The sequence below is a fragment of the Molothrus aeneus genome, chromosome 1, assembly GCF_037042795.1.
Source record: "Molothrus aeneus isolate 106 chromosome 1, BPBGC_Maene_1.0, whole genome shotgun sequence".
Lineage (NCBI taxonomy): Eukaryota > Metazoa > Chordata > Aves > Passeriformes > Icteridae > Molothrus > Molothrus aeneus.
In genome coordinates this window covers 53,650,826-53,676,851 of record NC_089646.1, presented here as the reverse complement: position 1 = coordinate 53,676,851, position 26,026 = coordinate 53,650,826, and the positions used below count along the sequence as shown (strand labels likewise).

At 38.7% G+C, this 26,026-nt stretch overlaps 1 protein-coding gene across 1 annotated transcript; it reads right to left on the bottom strand.

Moving 5' to 3' along the window:
• Nucleotides 1-3,716: 3,716 nt before the first annotated feature.
• On the bottom strand, nt 3,717-21,239 carry INHBA (inhibin subunit beta A). Its single transcript, XM_066557236.1, has 2 exons — nt 20,622-21,239; nt 3,717-9,661 (listed from the first exon to the last, which is right to left on the bottom strand). Exons 1-2 carry the CDS (start codon nt 21,007-21,009, stop codon nt 8,775-8,777), a joined length of 1,275 nt encoding a protein of 424 aa, XP_066413333.1. The 5' UTR covers nt 21,010-21,239; the 3' UTR covers nt 3,717-8,774.
• Nucleotides 21,240-26,026: the final 4,787 nt, after the last annotated feature.

The window sequence follows — 26,026 nt, the reverse complement described above, 5'->3', positions numbered from 1 at the left end:
TGTTGGTTTTGTCTGCTGTTATATGACATTCTGGAAACCATAACTCTGTTGATATACATTTCTATCTTCTCAGAAACAGTAATTTTGTCATGTAATAGAAACTGTATGAGTCAGATTTATTAAATAATTTATAGAATTGTAGAATGGCCTGGGTTTGAATATTGTCTAGCTCCCTGCCATGAGCAGGAGCACCTTTCAGTAGACCAGATTGCTCAGAGCCCCATCCAACCTTGCCTTGAACACTTCCAGGGATGGGGCATCCACAGCTTTTCTGGGAATCCTGTGCCAGTGTCTCACCACCCTTACAGTGAAGAATTTATTTCTGTCATCTGATCTAAATCTATCCTGTTTAGTTTGAAGCCATTCCCCCTTGTCTTGTCTCTACAGGCTCTTGTAAAATGCCCTTTCCAGCTCTCTTGTAGCCCCCTTTATGTACTGGAAGGCTACTCTAAGGTCTTGCAGGAGCTTTCTTTTCTCCAGGTTGAAAACCTCCAGCTCTCTCAGCCTGTCTTTGTAGGAGGGGTGCTCCATCCTTGTGATCATCTTTGTGGCCATCCACTGGACTTACTCCAGCAGGTTCTTGTCTTTCTTGTGCTGAAGCCCCCAGAGCTGGACACTGTACTGTAAGTGGGGTCTCACAAGAAGGCAATGAATTTGTCCCTGTGTCCACTGTTAAAATACAAAATAAACCCATTCCCTCTCACAGTCCTCTTAAGATGAAGATACATAGAACTGTCTAGTCATGTGGACCTTTCTCCCAACTCTTTCACTTTTGGTGCTCAGAGTCACTGGCTGTTGGAGGGGAAAAGGAAACCTCATTGTTCACTTTGTCCTGCAGAGAGTGTTTGGGATTCTCTAGCAGACAGTGACTTTCTGCACTATTTTCCCAATGAATGCAATTTTAGCAAAGCTGATGAGAAAGAATAGTAGACAGGAGAGATGAGATCATATGGTGACATTGTGTGAGACAGCTCTTTTGAAACCATGAAGCACTCAGAGGTCATAGAAGTTGTGCAGCAGGTATTTGCAAGCCACAGATTTGATCACTGTGCTATACTTCTATCAGCAATATAAGGGAGGACAATCACCCTGACCCCTACGCAGTACTTCAAATCAGTCTGTGTTTGTATTTCTAGGAGACAGACAAACTTAAGTAAGAAATTAATCACTGAGGGCAGCCATATCTATCTAGCCATGAACTATCAAAACTTTGATCCTGTTAGCCCACTGACAAGCGTGGAAAGTATTGTTATATGCACTGGAACTAACCCAGTGATTCAATAGCCCAAGCAGCAGTGTGAAGATGCTCTCTAAGGTAAGATATCCACACTGAGTAGAAACGATCCACATATCTGTTTACCAGAATAATTAGATGTTATCTACCTTTGTATATTATTAACTTGGTCTAATTTGTTTAGGATAGGGGGTTTTTTGGTATTAGCATATTGTTCTACTTGGGAAAAAGGCAGTTCTTAGTCCTCCACTGTTCTTTTCAAATGGAGCATTTCAACAAGCTTGTACAATAGCAACAGTTCTCAACAGCATTCTTAAAGTAAAAAGGAAATAAAATAGCTGGAGAAAATGGAAAACATCTGGATTGCACTATCTAGTACTGTATTCTGTGTCATGAAAGAGAAATAATAACTTTCTGTTTTACACCTGAAGTGCAAGCTTCAGTTGTACCAGGTTAATACACCAGCAGTTGGAATCAAGTAACTCTTAGAGTTTTATTCTCTTAGAGCAACTTCCAAATCCAGTTGGATTTGTCTTTTCTGGCAATAATAATCATAGAATAATCTAGGCTGGAAAGACCTTTAAGATCACTGAGTCCAACTGTATAATAGGGATCATAATGAAGGGAAGAAAGCATATATTCAAACATGTCTTAGTAGTCTCTGAAAGAAATGCTTTCTCTAGCACTGATTGTATTGCTTTTTTAAAAATATATTTTCAGTAAGAGGAAACCAATTCAGTTCTTCAAGCTTTGTAGAACAGTTTTCAGTGCCTAATTATTTAAAGGCCTGTTGATAGCTGTGATGGCCTATGCTTGAGCACCATGCAAAAAATCTGCTTAAAGATCAACTTCAGGATTGTCACCCCACTGACAATGTATGGAATGTAGCAAGAGCCCATTTATCACCATAGGAATGCAATGACTGGTGAAAACCCTTCATAAATTCACCCTGCTTTCAAATATGAGGTTACTCAGATAATTTCTCACTCAGAGCAGTAATCAGATGCTTGTAATCCGGCCTCTGATCATTTCATCTCACTACCTATCAATTTATAAACTAACCCATGTGAACTGACAGCTTTCCAATTTTTTATTTTTATTTTTTTTCTCAGTAATGAAAATTCCCCTTTTATCTGTGTAAGCATCTAGTTCTGGATTATTTAAAGGGAATTATAGTGATGGTAGCTGAAGACCTAACAGTCTGCAGGCAATGGGATGTTGCAGTTGGCTTTAGCTTTTGTACTCCATGTGCTTCACAAGGAGAAGGGAATAACCTAAAATTCCATTATTGTTGGGCCATGAATTCAAATGTCCATTTAACATATTCACATTGAAGAGAAAGATATAATACTGTTCAGTCCAAAGAGGCATTATTTCCCAAGTTCCCATGAACTTCCCAGCAAGGAATGCATATTAAGGAACAATTACACAAGGCTTGGTGAAACTCCCTTTATTTATTTCACTTGTGTTGTTGCTGCTGTTGTATAAGAAAGAGCAAAATAACAAAAAGAACAAAGTAAAATAAAGTAACAGCTGATCCAAACATTTTTAACATGTTGAAATCCCGTTCCAAATGCAAAGACTTTTTCTTTCTGCCTTTTCTTTGCATTGATTTGCACAAGCATTTTCTCTGTGAGCCAAATACATCTCTGGTATAACTTCACTGAAGTCACTGGACTTACACCAGAGGTGGTTTTGGTCCTCTGTCCTGGGTAAATACAGTAGGAATAAATTGGTCACGCAGGCAGAGTGTCTGGCAATAAGTGCACTGAGTGGTCCTGGCAAACCAATAGGAAAAATCTAAAATAAAAAGCCCAAATAAGTCTTTTACTTAATAGAGGGCCTAAAAATCTACTGGGAGCTGCTGAATACTGCCCACTAACTGTACAAAGTATAGGTAGCATGCCTTCCAAATATCAAAATACCAGACGGAATGCCGTGAAAATAAATAACTTCTAATATAAACAAATGAGAACATATCAAACTGTTACCTCTTTAAACATAATGTAAATAAAAAAAATACCAGTCCTTCTACACAATAAATATTAAGAAACCATTGACATAGTTGAAATGTACTCATATAAATTAACAACTTTAATTACATTAGCCAAACAGACATTGGTTAAAGCACTGCATGTAGTATGCAAAATAATAATAATAACAATAATAATAATATCAACAACAAAACACAAAATGATAAAAACAAAATAGGCTTCATAATATCTTGGCTTTCATAATTTATATATATGTATATACATATATATAGTTGTGTGTATATATATATATACTGTAGACATATATATAATATGTATATATATAATATAATTCAATGTAATATAACATAATATTATATGTTATGTCATATTAAATTGTATTATATTTCATATATACATATTATTATGGAGATATATATACATACATATAGAATATATATATGTGTGTATATATATATCTTCAACCCATCGTCAATGTATTGTTTTTGAAAGTATTTAAATACAAAGAAACCCATTGAGAATTAACAGATTCATTATATCTCAAAAAATAAATAGCTATAAAACCCAGAAGTGCTGCTTGTTTCGGCCCATGAAAACCTTGCTTCTAATTGTTCACAGAAGATCAAATTATGATTTTATTTACTCATGCTGAAAACGTTTTACTCCACATGTAATGCAATGAGAGCATGTGGGGGAGTAAAGCTTTTTTCAGTGTAAGGAAAGGGATTAGCATCTGGTTCTTATACTGATATACACTATTGACATGAGGTTTAACTTAAAGAACTTAATAATTTCCATTGTATCTACCTATACTTCAGAAATAGATTTTTCTCAATTTATTGATGCTGACTAGTAACCTTTCTAGGAAAGGAGACTCTCTGAAAATCAATGGCATTGCTTACAGAGTAAGGCACAATTCCACGTGAGTAACTATAGTCCATCAATTTTGAATTTTGCACATAAACTTTACAGATGCCTGAAGTTCTCTGCCTAAGAGATATTGCTGCTAGCCTCTACATGGTCTTGTGGTGTCACTGTTAAATGAACTTGACAGCTTATTTCTCAACTAAATACATAAAAAGGAGGTATATATAATGCAACCCTACTCTGCAGTGATTTGGTAGGAGAGTGTTTCTATTGAAGTCAATGACAAAACTCCCATTTCATTCAATTTTACAGTTTTGGGCACTAGACCATATGAGTGCATAATAATTACAAGCATCTGTAAGCATTTTCTTTTGCTAAATCTAAAGGATACAAATACATTCAGCCCTCCCAAAGAAATATCTTAGCATGCACTTATGCCAGTTTCTTAGGCTATGTAACCAGAGCATATGACATGGAGATGTGAAAAGACAACCAAATGTGGTCAGCTCTCAAGCAATAAGATTATGGAGGCACTAAACAAATACATTTCTGTGATTAAATATATACTGAAAATGTATTTTCAATATAAACAGTAAGTAGGTTATATGGAAAGGAATGTGTTAGTAGTTAAGAGCCTTTCTTTCTTTTTTTTGGTACAGTCATACCTGAAAGGAGAAGTTATTTTTAAGGCTGCATGCCCTAGAACAACTTCTTAAATATGGTAACAATTTCTAATGCTATTTTAAGTACATGCAGATTTAATTAAATCAAATTATCAGGGATGGGCTATTTTGCTGGAATCATTCAGTCTTGATTAACATCCAAATTTCTTATTTTACTTTATCATACAGTTTTTCATTTCCCCCTATTTTAAATAACTCTGACCACAAATCAAAACCCCATGACTGATTCTAGAGATTGGAGGGAGAAATCTTTTAAATTTGTGACCAGCATACACATACAAATGCAAGCTAAAAAAGTAGGGCTTGGAACACTTCTTGATTTGAAAACTTTTTTCTGTTTTTGGTGTAGCTATAATGAAACATGCTCACAATATCTAAAATCCTATATTCTTTCCTCACTTGGAAGTTGTCTCAGGCTAGTTTCATGTTTTTCAGGCCAGTCCCTATTCATCACATTACATCTGCTATCAAATTCAGGATGAGAATTATTTTTTAAAGGTTCTTTCTCCTTTAGCCAGAAAAACCATGAGTTTTTCTAAACCAACTTTGCTAGCAGCCAATGGGAGTTTTGCCATTGTCATCTAGGGGAAGGTTCGGGGATTTCATGTCTCCAATGCTCTCTAAGTAATCACTGTTGAGAATAAATTTTATCAATGTGAGCCATCTGACCTGTTTCCCTTACTACTCTGTTCAGATCCACCGTGATGCAAACAGCCTCATTCAAATAATTGGATTAAGCAGCATTGGCTGTGGTGCCATTCACTCAGAATCCTTTCTCTCCCTTGATAGTGCCCACAGCAGAAGGAACCTGTCATTCACCCTGGCACAACTTTACTCATGTAAGTAGTTTTACTGATCTTGTAAGGAGGCCAGTTGACATCAGAGGGCCTGTTGACACAGGTAACCATTCTGGGACATCTGATGATATAAATAAGAGTTCTGGGGCACCCAATTTTTAGGCCAAGTACAAAGACCAATGAACTAAATGGTATCCTCAACAACTCTCACAGACTGTGTCCCTGTTCCTGCTGCTCCAAAGGCTGGCTCTGCTTCTAGAAAAATTGACAGAAATTCTGCCACATGCTTCAAATAAGCAGGGCCAAGATCTTCATTAAATTTATAAAGATAAATTAGTTGTGCATCCTTTTTTTTTTCCTGAAAATTTTCCTACTAGCATTTGGTATCCCTCACTTTCCCCAGGAAGAAAACACAAAAACCCAACAAACTTCTGCAAATAATTTAAATCAGAAAGCCTTGATATTTTACAGAACACTTCAGTGACAAATTTAGTGTTTAACCAATTATATTTTTTCAACTTTTTTCTTGCAAATTGCAAACAAGTCTGTAAAAAAACTGTGTTGTATAAAAAGTACATAAATGTATAACCCATTAGCTGTACTATGCAATCTAAATATTGTGGAATAAATTAGATAGAAAACTTATCTATACGCATGTATGTTGATACCTATTCAACAGAGGAAAGGGCTATTTTTTTTTCTTTCTTTTTTTTTTCTTTTTTTTTCCCTTTTCATTTTTATCTCTATAGATACATACAAATACGGACATGCGCCCATGCGCACATACATCTGCACACACAGAGAACACACACGCACACATGCACACACAAACAGTTTTGGCTGACAAAAAATGAAGGCCCTGATTACACTGTTAAACATGGTTCTTGCCATGAAGGTGCTAACACACTATCCCTAGCCAGTGTGACTGGGTTATATTGTGCTATCTTTTTTCTTTTTTTTCTTTTTCTTTTTTTTTTTTTTTTAACAGACTGTGCTCTCAGCAAGACGGGGAGCTGTGTTAGTACTTCTTTCCAGGAGAGGCATTTAGAAGCCTGTCCCCTCAGAAGGCAGCTAACTGGGGCTTGGTTCAGCAAACTAGGAGAGTCTGAAGCTTCAGGCTCAGGGTTATCAAACTCAGTGTAAACAGGGCCTAAAGGTTTCTCCCATTCCCTCTTATCATCTCCCCCTACCCAAAGACAAATGTAAGTTTAACATTCTTTTAAATATGACAGCAAAAATTTTTTTAAAAAACAACAACTATCTACCTATGCCCTACGGGTTGGACCCTTCAGGTTAGGTGTTGACACTGAAAATTAGGTCTTACAGGTAACACGCAAACCCATTAAGAGTTGTCATGCTAGAGGGTGGTGGTTGAGAAAGCCAGCATTTCAGCAAAGACTGTATTTCAAACAGAAATCCAACCACAATTGCCATTTTCTGTATATTTGCAGGAGCAATGGTGGATAGGGCCCAAGGCTGCTTGTAATTTTACATCAACACTTTTTAAGTGTATACCAGCACTTTAGGTTTCTCTTGCACAAATACCATTTTGAACATGTAGCCTCCCATTTGGCAGTAAGAAACAAAAAATCTTTTAACATACTGTGCTTTGCACACAAACATTCATTGTTTTAAGAACAGTAAAATGAAGCCAGAAGTGCTTATACCTTGTGTATACATACATATATACATACAGAAATATATACATATATATGTATATCCCTTGGACAAAGCTGTTTCCCTGCAATGCACATTTGCTGTGCATCAGGGCCGAGTTTAGTGTTGTACATACAAAACAGTATGATTATGCTCAGATGGACCTCAGATCCAAGCACTTTGGATCCAAATCCCAGGGATTTTCTGGGCTTACTTGAAATGGTGATTTTTTTGTTGAGGGCACTATTTGAATTTAACTGGTTAACAGATATTCTAGCCTGAATGTAATCAACCCACTGACTCTTAATTCAAACCCTAACTCATTACAGGTGAATGGTACCAACCACAAACAGACTTTATAGAGGCTTGCACAAATGTCTTTGGTGTATGTGTCTATTCATTTTAAGGTACAAAATAATAATAATTATTATTATAATAAAAATAGCTATTTTGTGTGCTGTAGCAGTTCTTGTATAGCTCACAATAAGTGCAGCTCTCAACCCCTCCCACACCCAACCACCCTCCCTTGCAAATATTTGTTAAATAAGGATTAGACAGGTCAGACACCATTGTAGTGCAAATAGTAAACGATTAAAAATTTTTTTTACAAAATATAGAAATGTTTGACTCCAGCAACTGGACAAACATGTTCCTTTCAAGTATCTCTCACCAAAGATTTTTTTTTTAAAACAAGTTACTTCCATTTTAAAAAAAAGTCTCTCTGTTTTTTTTTTTCTTTCTCTTGCAGGTAAACAGTTTCAAACCATCTAGGTTGCATAGTTCTAACATTGTAAGCACCTTTACAGAATGTAACTTTTATTCTTTCATTAATTTTTTGTTCCCTTTTTTTCTTCCTTTTTCTTTTTTCCTTTTTTCTTCTTTTTTTTTTTTTTGTAAATGTAGTGCAGAAGATGAAGGTGTACACTGCACACTATTGACCCTTGATCAATGTTAAGTATGTGTTTTGTGTCTGTATGTATAGAGACGTGTATATAAATACATAGCCATATATATACAAACACAAACACTATACACCTACTCAGTTGCTCTGTAAATGTGGGGGGAAAGCGCCAGTGACTGCAGTGATCATACACATGGCTTTTCATTGACCTTTTGGACTTTCCAAATTTCTGCAGGTTAGATGAGCTGCTACCATGGCTTGACCTGATGGGTAACTAAGGGAGGGAACAGAATTTCCTTCCCCTAGTAGTAACTAATGTTTAGTATACTATGTAACAAGATAAGGAGCATACTGAAAGGAAGGGGAAATCCCCAATCCATATCACCATTTTGACCTATCTTGTTCAAGCCCAGCTTCATGATATTTTCTTCCTTTTTTGTAGCCGAAGTCTTTTCTGATCTTCCATAAGTCTTTTTTTTCCCTTCTTTTTCTCTCTCTCCCTTTTCTTGCTCTCTTCTATTTTTGTTTATATTTCTGATGATTGTTTCACTCAAAAAATATTTTACCATGTCTGGTCTTTCCTCTTCTTGGGCTTTTGATACATTTTCTACTTAACAAGAAGGGTCTTGTGCACACTAGCGTCTATGAACAGCCACACTCCTCCACAATCATATTCTGTATGTCTTTCTTAATGATGTTCTGGCCATCGTCATAGTAGAGCATGGACATAGGCCGGAGCTTGGTGGGCACACAGCACGATTTGAGGTTGGCAAAGGGGCTATGGCCCCGCATGCGGTAGTGGTTGATGACAGTGGAGTGGAAAGATAATGATGAGCCAGATGTGCCTGCTATATGGCTGGGACACTCTCCTTCGCAGTAGTTGGCATGATAACCTGTAGGAGCAATGATCCAGTCACTCCATCCTATGTCCTTGAAGCTGACAAAGAACTGCTTCTTGCAGCAGATGTTGACTTTGCCATCACACTCCAGGCCTCGTCTTCGCCGCCTGTGCTGGCGATCCTCTGAGTGCCGGGCAAGCATCATCAAGAAGGGCCGATGTGATTGCTCCTTCTCCTCTTCTCCTGTGAACTCTCCAGCTTCCTTTTCTTTCCCTTCCCCATCATCTTCCTTTTTCTTCTTCTTTCCCAGTAGCACCAGGTTGGCTCCAGTCTCTTGACACAGGTCACAGGCAATCCGCACATCCAAAGAGTTCTTGCCTTGGTCCAGGAGTCTCTGGACACTGCTGGAGACAGGGAAGATGTGCCAAGTGCTCTTACGAGTGTCCACTGCCTTTTCTGAAATCAAAGTCTCACTCTTTTCACCTTTCAGCCCCCCATCCTCTGTATCTTCTGCTCCTTCAGAATTGCCTTTTGGCTGTCGCTGCTGTTGGAACAGGCGGATGGTGACTTTTGTCCTGCTCCGGTTGGCCTTGGAGACCTTCAGGAAGAGCCACACTTCAGCATGCTCCACCACCGATAATTCACTGCCTTCCTTGGAAATCTCAAAGTGCAACATTTTCTTGGCTGTGCCTGATTTGGTAAATGGAAATAGACAGGAAGAGCTTGTTAGTATGTCTGCTTGATTTTGTTAAAGAGACTTCTGTTACTTTTTCCACAGGCATGAAGTGCCCTAGGTTTTCTATTTGGTTCTTTAATTTTTATGGATTTTCTGTTCTAACTTTCCTTCACCCCCTCCTCAGTTTATATTTTGTGAAAATTCTCTTTTTAGAAAAGTATACATTTGCCTGTTTTCCAGCATATTTTAACCAGAGCATTTTTCATAGTAACAATGTAAAGGATTAATGTAATTAATGTAAAGGATCTCATGGCAAATAAGCACCAGTGGCTGCCAAGGTTTACTTAAGCTGTCTTTGTGATCACTGTGAGCTGAAAGGCAAAAATGATTTATGATGGCAGTCCATATGTACCATATGCAAAAAAAATCTACACCTAATATCTGGTTAGGAAATAAGGCCCAGTGCTACCAGTTCTTTAGCAATACTTTGAAAATTATGTGGGGAAGAGGTTTACACTCTCCCTCCATAACAATACATCCTTCATTTGCATCTTACAATGAGTTTGTAAATATCTATTGTTTCAAAAACAAACACATGCTAAAATATGAACCTCTACTTTAAGAAGTTTTCAGATATATATTGTAAAGAATTGAAGAATTGCAGCAGGCAGACTTTTCATCCTGTTAGCTGTAGATCCTGTTCCTAATTTAAGGCACTGTACTTGCTGTGATTATAGTAATGGTGAATACACTAAGAAATGAGCTAAAGAACTGTATAATTATGGGATGGTTCTCTGGCATAATTGTATCAACTTGCTAAGATGTCATTATGATGATTGTGATGGTGAGGAGGTGTTTCTCGGATACAGAGCTCATATCCCTGGCAGAAGTTGGAATGAATAATGAGGGCTGTTTAATGATTTGATCACTAGAGCATGAAGAAGTTAAGAGAGAATGAATTAGCTGGGGGATGGTGGTGATATAATTTTTTCAAGAGAGGTAATTTTCTATTTTCTTAACAAAAAATATAAAAAAGAAAAAAAAAGCCCTAATGATGTCTTTTGTTCCTTCTCAGTATGGAGGCCAGGATGGACTGGGGTCACAGATTTGCAATATATAGATATCTGGCCTTAGCGAGAAAGAAAATGTATTCATAATTATCAATTTGTCATTAACATTATTCTTGAGCTACCCATAGTTGTTTACCAAATTTTCTGTGCAGCAATTCTTCTTGTCAGTGAACTGTAACTTTGCAGTCTAAGACCAGAAAGTGGTGATGAAAACAGAAGTAGCAGGACACGTAACAGGAAAAGCTGCCCTCTTTGTAACAAGGGTCTTCTCCTTGCTTCCCACTGCAACTGATTTCACCACTATAGGCTCCCTGACCATTTCCCTGTCTCCCATTCTCAGGTGAGACAGGACTGGAGCAAAATCACGAGACATCTACCTTATGTTCACTTGCAAATTCAAGAGTTGCTGATTTCTGAAGTTTGCAGGCAGGCTGGGCTGCCCCTTGAGCTACCTGTTGCTTTTCTTCTCTGTGGAGTACTAGCACTGACACATTCAGCTTTCCCTCGTGGCATTCCCAGGTCAAAGAGAGACACATTTCTGAATTACAGTGTCCAAAGGGCATAGTGTTTTGTTTTTGTTTTCCCACTAAGTGAGAGTGTGAAATTGTAGACTTTAACTGTCACTGAGATATGGAAACACATGGTTTGTGATAACTGCTTCTCACAGATGGCTGATGCCAGTCTTCAGAGTGAGTTACATTAATTTCTTCTTTTAAGGAAGTAGCTTATAAAAAAGATAGAGCAAGCTGATCAGTACTGTGAGGCATGATGAAAGTATTCTTTTTCTATTATTTTTTAATTGATTCATTCAATAATGACCGAATGGCTAATGCTGGGTTCTTTTCCATTCTGGTAATCAAACTATATCAAAGCTGCCAGCTGTGTTTGAACAGAGGTCAGGTGATAGACACCAGTGTCACTCCTGACTCAGTTTCAGAGCATGAGGAGTTGTACAGTGACATCCCTCCAGTCCAAAGGAAGTCCAAAAGGCTGGTTGCCTTGTACATAGGGTGTTAAGGCGTGTTCTCTCAGATAATGGACACTTCTAAGGGCTGTGAGAACTAGCCAGTCTCTGGCTTTATTCCCCCTGACTCTCCCTTCTAAAGCCAGCTTCTAACTTTAGGTTATCCCTTGCAGTCCTGATAAATCCTTTCTGAGGGGGGCCTGGACTTAAAGGGAACCTGAAGGCAGGTCATGTGCCAAGGGTGGGTTGCTGCCAACCAAGACTCTCCATTCAACCCATTCTGCTTGCTGCCTCTACCCAATCAAACCTTGGTGAAAAAAAAAAATGTGGTTTAGATCAAGCTGCAGAAGACCTTCTGGTACCATCAGCTTCTTCCCAGCTGCTCTCTTTCCCCAGACCTCACAGACTTCTGTCTGGAATAAGCATGGATTGCTGGGAATTGCCATATTTATTTTGCATTCTTGAGAAACCAAGCTGGGCATAGACAGCAGTTCTGGCAGTACCAGGGGTCCTGTGCATGGCAGATCAACTGTGCTGGGTGCATGAGAAGCTCATCTGTGTTGGAAATGGACAAAAAACCTGATCTGGTCATCTGCTCTGGAGAAAGCAGATAGGGTGTGGAGACCTGGCTCAACAGTGGAAGAAGCTGTATGACCTATCTAATCTAAAAATCCAGGCAGCCCTGAATTACAGAATAATCTAGCACTGTTAAGTGCTAGTGCATGGTATTTCACATTCTGCTATTTACTTCCTAGTGGGAGTTGAAAATAGTTAGGAAGTGACGTATCTGCAACAGCAAATATTCACATTACCTTTTGCACTGGCCAGAAGTGTAGTGATGCAAGCAGTCTTTTTGACAAATATTACATGAAAGGAACAGGACCTCAAAAACCCTCTTAAATAGCTTTTCAAATGCTCGTCCATGTGTGAAAGTAGAATTCTTCCTCACTACTAAAAATATTTGAACAGTATGGTGAAAGTACATGAGTACTTGCTTTTTCTTTATTTTAGGGAAGTGAGCTTAAACAAGGTAGCCTAAGACATGTCCTTATACAGGGATAACAGCCTCCTTGTAGGTTGTTAGCTACAATAACAGCCTCTCTGGATGTTGTTAGCTACATTTTCAGAAACAAATGGTGGGCTAAGAGTCTAAAGAAAAATGATGCAGGAAGCTTATCTGAGCCTAATATTTCTGAATGAAACAGAATCCTGAAACCTGCATAGCTAATAAAAGGTTTTATAGCAATTAAAAAACACTTTCCCTTTCATAGGTCTTTTTAGAAGGAGACTGGGAATAGTGCAAGGTTGAGGATAAAAAGCATGCTTTCACATTAGGAAAAAACGAAGCTTTTCTGAATTCTCTCCACATTCACAACTAGTTTGTTACGATCACACAGCACAAATGGTATGAATCCTGCAGTTTTTAAGAGGTCACTGTTCTCAGACAAGCTCATTTTGAAATCAGAGTTTGGCCTGTTCTAAAACCAAATTGAGACCTTAGGATCTGACTTATTATGGTTACACATTCACTTTATAACAGGATCTCTGTTTCCAAAAGGTTCAGTGCTACAACAAAATAAATTCTTCAAGTGTTCTGAGACAAAAAAATAAAAATAACAATAAAAATCTATAGTTAAATTTCTCCAAATATTTCTTAGGGATTTAGCAGTCTTTCTTTATAGGTCTGAATTAACAGTCAGGATTAAAGCTTCAGTTCATCAAACTGAAGGTAAAAGGGAGACTCCTGAAATTTGGGGATGGTATCACTTCCATAGTTACATTTGGTTTACCCTTTTTTCCTGCTGTTACATTTGCCATGGGTGATTTGCAAGGGTCTTTTTCCATTCGTAATCATCCTGCTCCTCCTGCCTGACTGCTGAGGAAAGACCTACAGCCCAACAGTGATAATGCCTTCATCACTTCCATGCTCATATAAACAGCAGTGTCAACAGCCTGGATTGTTATCATAGCAGAAAGCAGTTGAAAAAGGAGACAAGGGATTACTTTGGGCTCCTTTTGATTGCTTTTCCTCATTTCCCTTTCCCAAAACATTGGAGAGGCCACCTCTCTGCTCTACTGCTGAGCAAAGTCCCTTCCTGAAGGAGGGTTGTGATGCCAAGGGAGCAGTCTAGCAGGGCAAGTGACACCAGCAAATGATGTGAGAAGTGGTTAAAAATACAAGCTCTAAGTAGTGCATATATGGTAAAAGGTTTAATGGAAGGAGTTACTGAATGGAAAGAAAGTGTAGCAGTATATATAGCATGGAAGTTTTCTCATATCTGTTTTTCTCTTCACCAGTGCTCATGCACCTTTTTAGGAGAGAAACCTGAACATGCAAGCAGAGGAGAGCCTGCACAGGTACCCTCCTCTCCACCTCTGGAAGGGCTGGCCAGGGCTCGCACAGGACTCTGCAGTCAGCACCTGCTCCCAAGCAGCACGTGGGTGATGGGCATGGCACAGTAGCCCGTGGAGAGACTGGCAGAGCCCTTGAGGGCCCAGGCCCAGGAGGACTGGAGGCCCTGCATGAGGTAGCTGATGCTGTGATCCAGCAGGGATCTGCAGGTCCAGTGTGCTCTTCCTCTGAGGCTAAGGATCCTTCCCTCTGTATGGCTGGCTTTAACTATGCTGTTGAAGTTCCGTTATTTGCAATTTGCAGCAGGATTCAAGATCAAGCCCTGCTATTTCATGCTATATATAGATACTAGGTGGGGTCGAAGCTATACAATTGAGAGTATCTTCTTTTGAGTAAAATGCAAAAATATTTAATTTTTTTTACCTTTATGCTCTTAAATTATTAAGGCTTTTTCTTTCATAATGAAAGCAATTATTCTTTGTAACATTATAATGTGGCTTATTCTTAATTTCTCTTAATACACAGAATTTATTTTCCTTTGCAAAATGCTCAGTGTGTAAGAAGGTGCTGTTGCTTTAAATATCTATGCTTCACCGGTGCTTAATTTTGAAACGTTTTTACATTATACTGTAAGTGAACTGTTTTTCCATACAAAGCAAGCTTTTTTTTCCTTTTTTAGTTGCTAACTTTACTACTGCCTATGTTTAGATTTGGGGGAATTTGTACTGCGTGCCAATCTGTAATTACATTCAAAAGCATCCTTCCCTTCACTTCTCATTTCCGTTCCCCAGGAGACAGAAAAAAAATAGGTTACTAGAAAGGTTCCTCTAAAGAGAGTGAAGAGAAGAGCATGGTTATTGAGAGATAATTGCTCAAAATGTTTACTAATGAGTGACCACTGGAGTTAGATGAATTCTTTGCAGTGTAGAATTTATTCAGAGAATTTGGTGTTATCGTCTGGTAATTATCCCCTAGGCAGACTGATGATTACAAATCTCCTATTGCCACAGTTAGACAGTGGCCATTTCTGTGAATGCATTTCAGCCTATGGATCACTGGCAAACAATTTATTCTGATTATTCATTATCCAGCATATGTGACCACTCATCCAGGTCACATACTTTCATTCCTGCTCCCTTACTGTTGCCTCTTACAGTGAGAGGGGAAATTATGGCACAATTAATACCTTATCTTCATTCTTACTTACCATTAGCTGTCAGAAAAGGAAGATTTTGTTGTAAGAGAAAAATAAACCAAAAAAGAAAATCAGGAAAAAAGAACTATTCCCTGAGTGCTCGTGGGGGAAAAAAAAGCAGCAGCAGCGACTTTATTTAAATAACTTTTCTTGAAAAGTTAACCCAAAGAGGCACTGACAAGGTCATTCAGAATGTGAAATAATTCAGTTCTGGTGAACCTTGACTCTCCTCTGCTATTTTGTTAGGAAGCACTTTACATCCACAGCTTTGAGTTCTTTCCAAATTGAAAGCCCTTCCCCCACATGGCTTCAAATATTTAGAAACAAAAAAGGTGTTTGTTTGGTTGAAGTTTGGTTTTTTTCTTTTATTTGATTTCTTCATTTACGTTTAAAATAGCTCAAGAAAAGTTTAGGAACATTTGCACCAGTAAAATAATCCAAGGTAAAAACAATCCCAAGGCTTCATCTTTTTTCTTTTCTTTTTTTTTTTTTTTGAGAGAGCAATTTTTTTGTGCATACTTGTAATAATTTGCTGTAAATTCTAAAATTAAGTGGATCAGAGGCTGCCTGTTTTTTTTCATTAAAATATTTAATTTCTGAGCACTAAGGCCCAAATCCCAGGCCCACTGAAATGAATAACAGAATTTCCAGTTGCTTCCAGTAAACTAAGCTTCAATCCTATATCAACGTTGCAAAGCTCTGTTCCATTAAATGAGATTGCCTTCTCACAGGCATATCTCTATATATAGATATAGATATAAGATTTCCTCAGCATGAATCACTTACATATATGCAAGGCAGATATATCCTGCACAGAGGAAACACATGAATGCACATCCTTGTCTGCAGGAATGGTATGGGTACAGGGAGAGGTATAGGAGCACGTCTGCCCTGGTATACCTGCATGTAAGGACATACGTGTGCTCATACACACATACAGGCAAATACATATTCAGATATTCCCTACTAGCACACAAAACTGTGGGCCTGGCTACACAGAGATGGACACATACAGTACTTTCTTTTTCTCAGGTATGTTGTTCTAAACTGGTTCCCACCTTTCTGGATTCATCTGTGCTTTCTCAGGTTGTTCTTTAAACCAACCAACCACTCTTAATTCTCACATTTTTGATACAGAGAAACAGATCAATACAGAATGGTTTTCCTCTTCTGGAAGCAGTTTGCCTTCATTTGCTAAACCTGAAATCTTTGATTTGGTATGCCAGGGGGGAGGGGGACAGGAGGGAAGAAAAATCAACAAGGGAAAATAAGCTTGTTTTCTAAAAGCCAAGGAGACTGCATTAAAAAATGATGTGAGCAAATCATCTCATAGGATGATTCATGGTCACATTTCTCAGTATCTTGTAAAAAATAATATTTATAATTTCTGATCTCTCTAGATTTCCAGCACTTCTAGCATCCATCTTTTACTCCTCTACCTATTTCCTTCCTGCATTATTTTCCTAGCAGCTTTTCACTCCAGTGAATCCTTGCCTTTTAAATAAACTAGAAGAGAGAAACGATCCTCACTCAGAGCAGCTACAGATAAGCATAAAGATCTCTGGGATTCAGAGTCCAATTAGGTAAAATAAGTGTGCGGGAATGTTGCCTCGTGTGGAGCAAAAAGCCTTTGGAGTGTGCCCTCTCGTGGCCGTTCTTTATTCAGCATGAATACTTGTACCCTTAAATACAGTTATTTTCAAAAGAAAATTGTCAAAACTATTCAAAATACATAAGCGACACATCCTTGCGGGTTTTTTTCATCCTGAACTGCCAGCTTGGTTGTATACGGTAGGTGAATACATGTATCCCTCTGCACATGAAGGTAGGCATCACATGATCAAGTCAGTTCACCTGGAATTCTGTATGAAGTGGTACAAAACAGTGGAAGTGGTCTAAATAGCTGGCAGACTCTTCTTTTTTTACCCTGGAATTTCTCCTGAAGATAAATCTTTAGCTTTCTGTATTTTCATCTGATAATTCCTGTCACCCTCTCGGGGGCTGATGTTAGCAACCCATTTTCATTGGTAGTTTAGTTGCCAGGATCAAATTCAGTTGGCAGAATCCCAGAACTGCCTAATAAGCTGTCTACTTAAAATAATGAACTAGTTAGTAGCCAATCATATTTATAAGTATTGAGTATCTCTGTTGTTGAACCTGTTGGATTTGCTTGTCACAAAATTTTATGACCCCGCTCCTCAAAAAACTATTTTTAAGACTTTGAAGTAACACACAGAACTCTGGCACAGCTTCCCTTACAGCAGAACTAATTGACGTTAGTAATCTTAGTTTGATATGCAAGTAGAAAGCAATTTTCATGTTTTACTTTTAAGAGTGCCAAAGGACAGTAAGGGTGCATTTGTAACTTTTGCCCAATACTCACAGTCATTAGTTTTACAGAGATCTGTCCAGATTTGTTAGCTGTAAAAAGTACCTGCCAACTATTTTGCTGATTTCCTGGACATAACTACACCTGTTCTTCAGACAAGTTTACTGCATTTATTTGCCCTCTAATTGTCTGAAGTCTGTTCTTGTTTGAATTTTGGTTTATTTTAGAAAATAGCAGTCTCAAGACAGAGCGGCATGCACAGGGTGCTGCTTGTTCATTCACCCCACTTCTTTGCATGTTTGAGAATATGGCTGATGAAAGATGGAAATACTACTTTTTTATAGAGGCAAGTAATTAATGTGGCATCTGAAAGACATTTCCCTAAAGGCTTTGTTTATGTCAAGCTGTACCCAAAGAAACAAGAAGCCTAAAGTCTTATTTTGCTTTTTGTAGACATTTTTTTGATACAATATGAGATGTTTTCATTCATTTTCATTGATTTCTTATTGCCCTCTATTGAGGCAGAGTGAGTTTGATGTTAAAAGCCAGAAACACATTAACCTGGCTGTGAGCAGAACATGTTTGTTCTCCTGCTTGGTGTTTAAATTTCTTCATGCTATTCTCAGTTCCCACAGTACGAAAAGTGGAGGGTGTCCCTGTGGCTATATTCAATTCCTGTCTTTTTAACTCATACTTCCTATATGACATTTCACTTGCCTTTGGTTTTTGCCTCACTTTCCTTTACAGTAAAAAAACACTGGTTTAATATTTGATAGGAATAACTTCCAGTGCACAAGAGGACAGGATCTCAAGAAGGGCTTACTTAAGTTGTTGCAGCATTGGCACCTGTAAAATGTGGTAGATCCTCTGATGTTAGCAAGTTACCAGGTGAATGGCTGTAGATGAATATGGTACAGTAATCTGAAGTTACTCCACAGAGTGGATTTATCATTTCCATTATAAGCCCAAACCAGAGCTCAGTTTTTAGGTTGCTCATAGTCCCTCCCTTGTCCCAAATCAAAGAGGTATGGAAAGGCAGCAGGTATGGAAAAAATGGACAGAGCAGCCCTCCTGCCTGGGCTTCCAGGATCGTCTTAGTACAAAGGAATAGAACTGTGGCAGGGAGGAGAAGGCATGAGAACACAGTGGATGCCCCTGTCCTGCAGCTCCATAGCATTAAGTCCTCTTCAAGTAATTTGTCAGCAGTAGTAGGACAACGCTATGTAAATCAAGCTGAGTGACAGTGTTGGTGGCTGGTGGCGGGGGATCGGTGGCAGGATGATTGGCCAGTGTGTGGGCAATGGCATGATTTCTGCTGCTCACGTGACTGCAAGAGCCAATGGCTTCGGGAGCCGCCGTTGGAGGGTATTGTACAGAGTAGGCATATATCAAATTCCAAATTCCTTTGTGTCAGAGCTCAGGAGAGACAATAATGTGTTTACAAATGATTGCGACGCACACAGTGAAGAGAAACCACTGTTCATGCCATATGTGTTCCACTGTGCTCAGAGCGAGCTGCTGAAAACCAGGTGGGGAATCTGACTTGTAGACAGCTTAGAGGTTTCCTTGCTTTTATAAATTCATTTCTAAACTAATGTTGAGCTGCCCCTGCTTCTAATGACCTCTGGCACTGACACCTACTCTCTGCTTTCTGAAGTGGAGGGGATGGAAAAACTGAAAGGCCTGAGCTCTCATGCTGAAAGAACTGATAATATGTATATTGACAAGGACTCCAAAGGCAAGGGCTCCTTGTACAGTTGGAAATCAGACAGTCAGCAGGAATGTCTGCACTTAAAAGTATGCACACTTCTTGTGCATGGCTTCCCTGCAATCAGAACATCTGAGTCAACAGGTTTTCAGGACTGGAAACTCTGAGTGTTGTCTTAATTGTTTATACTGCTGCAGCAAACTTTTCAACAAAAATGCTTGGAGTTCCTTTGCATACTTTGCCTACCATATGCTGTACCAAACAAAACAATGACATTCTTTTAAAACCGTCTTGGCAACAGGAAAAATGCTTTGGCTAGACAGCATCATAAAAAGTTGCTGTTAGTTAGATGATAGACTTATTGCAAGTAACTGCTATTGATGCATGCATTAGCATACCCACATACACTAACAGATTTATGTGCAGATACACATACGTTGAATTAAAATGGGTTCTGGTCCTAGTCATGTAGGAACAAGACAGCAAAGTACAACTTTAGAGCTGTTTCCCATGGGCAATTTATGTGAGACTTAAGACTTTACTTACTAAATACATATATTCTGAGCTCTTACTGCCTAAGAGTTAGGGGAAAAAGAACTGTGAAACAGTTCAAAATACACCCTACCAAGGTTGCATTTTTGGCAGGAGTGTTTTAGGAGCAGAATCTTTTTTCCAGTATGCAGAAGTCTGTATTACAAATTGGATCAGCTACAGCAACTTGTCCAGTTCTATTGAAGTCATCTGACAGTCCCTGCAACTCTTTATTGCCGAAGATGCTGTGTTAAATTTAAAAAAAAAAAAAAAGACAAAAAAAAAAGAGGGCAAAAACCCACAAAAAAAGCCATCTCACTTGTAAAACTTAAAGCTGCTTCATCTGATTTTGTAACTTCCACTATAATTTTTACATGAAAGGGCTGTTTCTGAAGTAGTTTGCAGTTCACTTTCTGTCTTCATAAACTCCCCAAAAGGCTACAGCCTTTTTTCTTTTACCATCAACTCTGCAATCCAGCCCTTTACTGCAAGTACTCTGTATTTACAGGCAGAGTTTGGAGGACCCTGCTGCAGCCTGACTTTATGTTCAAGATTGGTTAGAGAGCTTCCTCCCTGTGTGACAGACTGTGCTTAGCAAGTGTAATCTGTAGCCAAGACTAAGTCAGAAAAATCAAATTCCTTCAGAGTCCTACCCCCCCATCCCATTCCTCCTTCTCCCTTCCCCCCAGTCTCATCCTACAACCTTGTAGAAAAAATTATTGCTGGGGAGAAGAAAATAAGTTAATTGCAGTTTTGGCAGAAAGGATATTTTTCAGTTTGGGGACAAAGGATATTTTACAGTTTGTTTTTTTTCAAGCACTCACCTGATTCTGCAAAAGTGATGATTTCTGAGGTTTGCTCCACAACTTCATTCATTTCAGCTCTTCTTCCAACATCATCCTCTATTTCCACATAACCATCCTCTCCCACCTTTCCCACGTGGAGTTTTTTGATGGCATTTAAAAGTGCTGCCTTGGGCACTGGCTGGGTGATATTAGGTCTGTCCCTCAAGTGCAACATGTTCAGTATGTGCTTCTTTACTGCTTCCACCATCTCAGGCTGTGAGCTGGGCACATCCTTTGAGAGCGTGGCAAGGGCACATGATGGACAGTCAGTGACTGAACTGTGCCCCTCGGATCCTGGGGTTGGGGAACTCCTCACTATAATCCAGCAAAGCACCAACAGAAATCCTCTCTTCCAAAGCAAAGGCATCCTGGCAGCAAAAGTTGTTGTGATTCCCTTTTAAAAAGGCCCTGCTTTTCCTCCCCCTTCACGAACAGTTTTTTTGGGGGCTGGTTTAGTTTGTTTGTTTGTTTGTTTGTTTTTCCTTCTCTTCAGCAAATTCTCTGGAACAAGAACCAAAAGTTTTCTGTGAAGTTTTGTTTGCAGGTTCCCTCTCTGAATGCAATAAGTGCTGTAGATGTTTGTGGCTGTCAGGGAGAAGAGTTCTGACTCTGTCTCAGAGTAGGAGAGAGACACAGAGAGAGGGAGAGAGAGAGAGAGGACGGATTGGCCTAAAGTGAGTGAGTGAATGAGAGAGGGAGGGAGTTTTGTCTGTGAGTAAAGGCTATGATTAGGAAGGGGGAGGAACAGGCAGGCTGGCTTCCTTATGCTCATTGCTCCCCTAACACACACCTCTCTTCAAATATCACTACTCGTGGTTCCTTCCCTCCCCCCTTTCTAAAAGATCTTCTCATTCCTGTAAATTTACTCTCTTTTTTTCCTTTTTTTTCCCTCTCTGTTTGACCCCTCCCCCCCCAGCTGTCATTCCCCCCCCTTTTTTTCCCTTTCTTTTTGTTTTGTTTTGTTTGTTTTATTCCTTCAACAGTATCACCAGCTTAACTAAACAGAGGAAACATGAATGAATGAAAAGAGTGAAATCTTTAACGAGCACCTTGCTCTTGGTCCTGCCTGGTATTGTTAGGGGTAGCAGGAGATGTTAAATAGCTTGTGAATGAGATGGGAATGAGGGCAGGGGCTCTAAATATTTTGAGCAGAACATTATTCTGCCTGGAGTAGAAGCAAAAAAATCTTTTCTGCTCACTTCTAAATGCTGGGGGTTATCAACACTGGCAAAAGGTCTGACAGGCACAAAATAGCACTGTTGTTTGGAGGGCTCTATAATACATGATACACTGCTCAGCTGCAATATGCAGTCAGGCACTGAAAGCCTAAGCAGGAGTTGGTACATATATGTGACATGACATGGTAGTGCCATATAATAGCCCTACTTCTAAGCTAGTCTGTGCCTGGAAATTCTTGGGTAGATAAATTTAGGTTTGGGGTTAATCAAGCAATGCCTGAAAAATGCTTTGAATGTGAAGTGTTACATGTCATCTGGCCAAATCATACTTGCTTCTGACTCAGGCAAAGCCCTCATCGATGCCAATAATAATTCTGTCTGAGTGAAGGCTGAGTAAGATCTTCTACATTTGGCCCATTGTTATTAGGAGGCACTTATTACTTCATTCATTTAAATCACAGACAGCAATCATAATATTAGAATAGGACATTGGAAATTAAATGAAATCTAAAGAACAAGAAGTTTCAACCAGTGTTGGTAGCCCCTTGTCTGTTTATGCCAGGGAGGGCTTTTCTGTGCAGTGAGAAGGCATTCCCTGTGCCACTGCCATGGCTTCAGGTTGCCTTTACATTCTGTATCCTCTCTGTTCTGTTCCTTATCCAGCAAAGTTGAAGTTTGCAAACTCGCTTACATTTGGTTATGGAAAAATGACAGCTATAACTGTATAAATTTTGAGATTCTTCCCTTTCAGGCATTATCTTGTACCGATTTTCTTAGAGCAGCTTCTTTTTTAGTGTTTACTCTCTTTCTTTCCATTCCTTTCATTCTCTCTCTACCACACCTTTGTCTTCTCAGATGGGCTTACCTCCTACCCAGCAAATATTCCACTTGCAGTATATTACTGTCAACCATTGCATTTCACAGTGGAAAGGAGCAATTTATAAATATAAGCATTGAAAGGTCTCTAATTTCCATGAGATGACTACAGGCACATGGGTTAAGAGACAGGCAAGGAATTATAGGTGGAGTAAATGAAACATACAGAAGTAATTGAACAATCAGCCAAAGTCTTACAAATGTTATATATTGCTAGTCCTTTTCAATTAAGATCTTTTATAAGTCTTTTACAGTTATAAGGCATCCACAGTACCCCCTCATCTGTGTTTTACTGACCTCAGTTACTATACTGTTATATACTGTTACACTCACAGGTCTGTCAGCATTATAAACCCTGCAGCCATTCTTATAAACACATCTTTGTAACACAAACCTCACTATAACACATCGAATTTTCTTGGATCTTGTGAACAGCCCAAAGTCTGTTGTAATTATATGAAGTCTGAAAGTCAGCTTGAAATAGAACTAAAAGTTTAATTGGATGAAAAAATAATTTCAGATGAAAATATGCATTCATGATTAGATGTACTAACAGATGACATAATTAAAGGAGTTATATATAGTTCTAATATAGCACCTATCCTAACAGTGTCTGATGAAAAGTAAGGGAGCGGCATAAATCAAAATAAAATGCAGATAAGTATGTCTGGCTTCTTGCTGTGGGGTATATGTTGCTTGCCATATACTACAGGAACAGTTACAGCATACAATCTCTATTACATACAGGTATAGCATATTTTACTTGCATGCCATGATGATGACAGATTTAATGTTAAAGCATAACTTTCTAAAAACCACTCTTTTCTAAAAGAGAGATTCCAATACCGCTGGTACATGGTTTATTTGTACTAACATGTATATACATATATGTACAAAAATGCATACAGAAATATGTTTGAACACATACAGAAATGGTGGCTCAGATTCTTTCTACAAATTACCTGAGCTGCAAAGTTCTGCATATGCATTCATTCAATGTAACCCTAACAGTATCCAACAGCATGCACAGGAATTAAAAGTTTCAGTTTGAAAGGAAAAAAGCTGATTGAAAGTTTTACCTCTCTAGTCCTGACTCTCAGAAGGAGACTGCTGTATTGTGCTTTAAGAACTGCTGAAGTTCCTCTTTGTGGTACTTATAATGCGAAGCTTTATACTGTACTTCTCGTGTGTACACATCACATATAACGTCTGTCAAAAGTGGGCCGGATCACTGTGCTGGATTGGTTAATCCTGTTACATCAGCAATTGACTGTTTTTCCTGTATGAGACATACTTCTTGTAATTAATTATCTAATGGAAACTCCTAATTCTCTAGCATGACAAAATATCATGGATCAACTTGTGGTGATTTCTGTATCCATTTAAAGACTAGAACTTAAAATCAGACAAAGCAAACATTATGAGTCAGGAAGATACACTCCAACTTGTTGTATTGCATAGCTAGATATAGATATTATTAGATGTAGATAACACTATTCTAGTTCAAGTACAGTATTTACCAGATACTTAATTACTACTTTGCAAATTGTTTTCTTCTTCTTACATACTTAAGGATATACCAGATAATCTTTCTGCAAATTTGGATTTTTTTCAAATTCAGGAAAACGCATTTGAGTAAGCATCCTTTGGCTTTGGATGATTTTTTTTTAAAAATTCAATCTCTGAATAAATGTGTCCTTCTGTTTAAATTAGGGATCCCTTTAAAGCTCTTTAAAAAATGAATCATATTGCTCCTGTCCAATTCTCCTTGCTCCTTGACGTGCAGATTGCATCACACTATTAAAAACTGTTTAGACATCTAAAAATAAATTACAATGAACGACAGTTCACATTTTTTGCAAGTGTGGTATTAACACTTGTGGAATAAAATAAAAGGCAATTTTCATTTCAATTTACATTAATGAAAATCAGAAATAACTATGCCAATTAGGCAGCACAGAAGTAATACACAGAAGGTCAAAAGTAAATCCAAAATCCATCTTCTTTCTTAAACACATATAATAACTGGCTTTATGTGGTACCATTTATGACAAATGGCATGATCATGCAGTCTTTACTCATTCATAACACCCACTGATTACCAGAAAATCCCCATCCCTCAGATTTTTTTTTTGGCCTGAATTGTACTTATAATTATATTTTTATGTCCTGTTGGTAGTGTAACTTTAATCTATCTTTGAATATGGCTGATCTGGATCAAAGAAAGATTTCAAGCTTTCAATTTACAGTGATACCAGGGAGTCCTTATCGGAGTGTTGATCCCAACTGGTGTGTGTGCTGTATTCACACAACAGCTTTGGTCGAATGAGAAAAAAATCAGAAGTTAATGGGAAACATATGACCAGATAGGTTGCTTTGTTTCCCATTTTTAATACGCATATAATAAGTGAAACAGGTTGCAGTAGCTTTTCTGCAATCTGAGTTTGGCAGTTCCAGTTGTTACAAAGAACAGCATTTCTTTTCTCTTTTTTTTTTCTTTTTTTCTTTTTTCCTTTTTTTCTTTTTCGGTATCCCTCTGCCCCCCCGCCCCCCCCAACCCACCCCCCCTTCTTTTTCTTCAGGGACAGTGAGACACTTGCTTCAAGAAACAGATAATGAGCATGTATTTACCCAGTTAGTCGCAGGACTCTATTTTTTGTGAGGATCCTAAACCCAAGTTTTGCCAAATGACTTTTCCACCTTGCAATCCTGTTTTTCTCAGGGCCAGGCTGCATTTGGTTTTAACTGACATCCTAAAACTCTTTGAAATTTGTTGTGTACTGGTAGCGCAGTGCCTGTTGCAATTTGGCAGCAGACATATTCTCAGAAAGGGACCAAGCACTACATTGGTTTTACGGAGAACAGCAAATTTGCCCCGAGAGTAAGGGAACTATGTTCTCCTTGGAGTCAGAGCGGAGCGGTGCCGGCTGTGGCCGTCATTCCCTCCTGGGGCAGCGCCCAGCCGGGCCCGAGCTTCTCCCGCTGCTGTGGCGGCGGGGCAGAGGATTCCCGGGGAGAAAGTGTGTGGTCCGTGACAAAACGGGAAGGCTACCGAGTGAAGCACAGCAAGCATGTATGTGATTTATAGCGCAGGATAAGTTCTGAAAGGAGTTTAGGAGAAGTGAAAAGCATTATTCATTTCAGAGCATGCTCCTTATTGCCTCGGGGAGTTTGTGTATAGCTTTACCAAAGGCCTAATGAAAGCTTTACTCGGTGACTAATTTTTTTTCACACCTATTTCTCTCTTTATAAATATTTTTCTCCCCATCCCCCCCCCCGCTCTCCTTTTCATTTTGTTGAACACAGCAACACCTGCTGGCAGTGGTCCGG

Excerpts from the sequence above, each read along its gene's own strand:
- INHBA (XM_066557236.1), bottom strand. The coding sequence starts at position 21,009 with ATGCCTTTGCTTTGGAAGAGAGGATTTCTGTTGGTGCTTTGCTGGATT. Across the intron at positions 9,662-20,621 it reads CATCACTTTTGCAGAATCAG|GCACAGCCAAGAAAATGTTG; the intron begins GTGAGTGCTTGA and ends TTACCAAATCAG.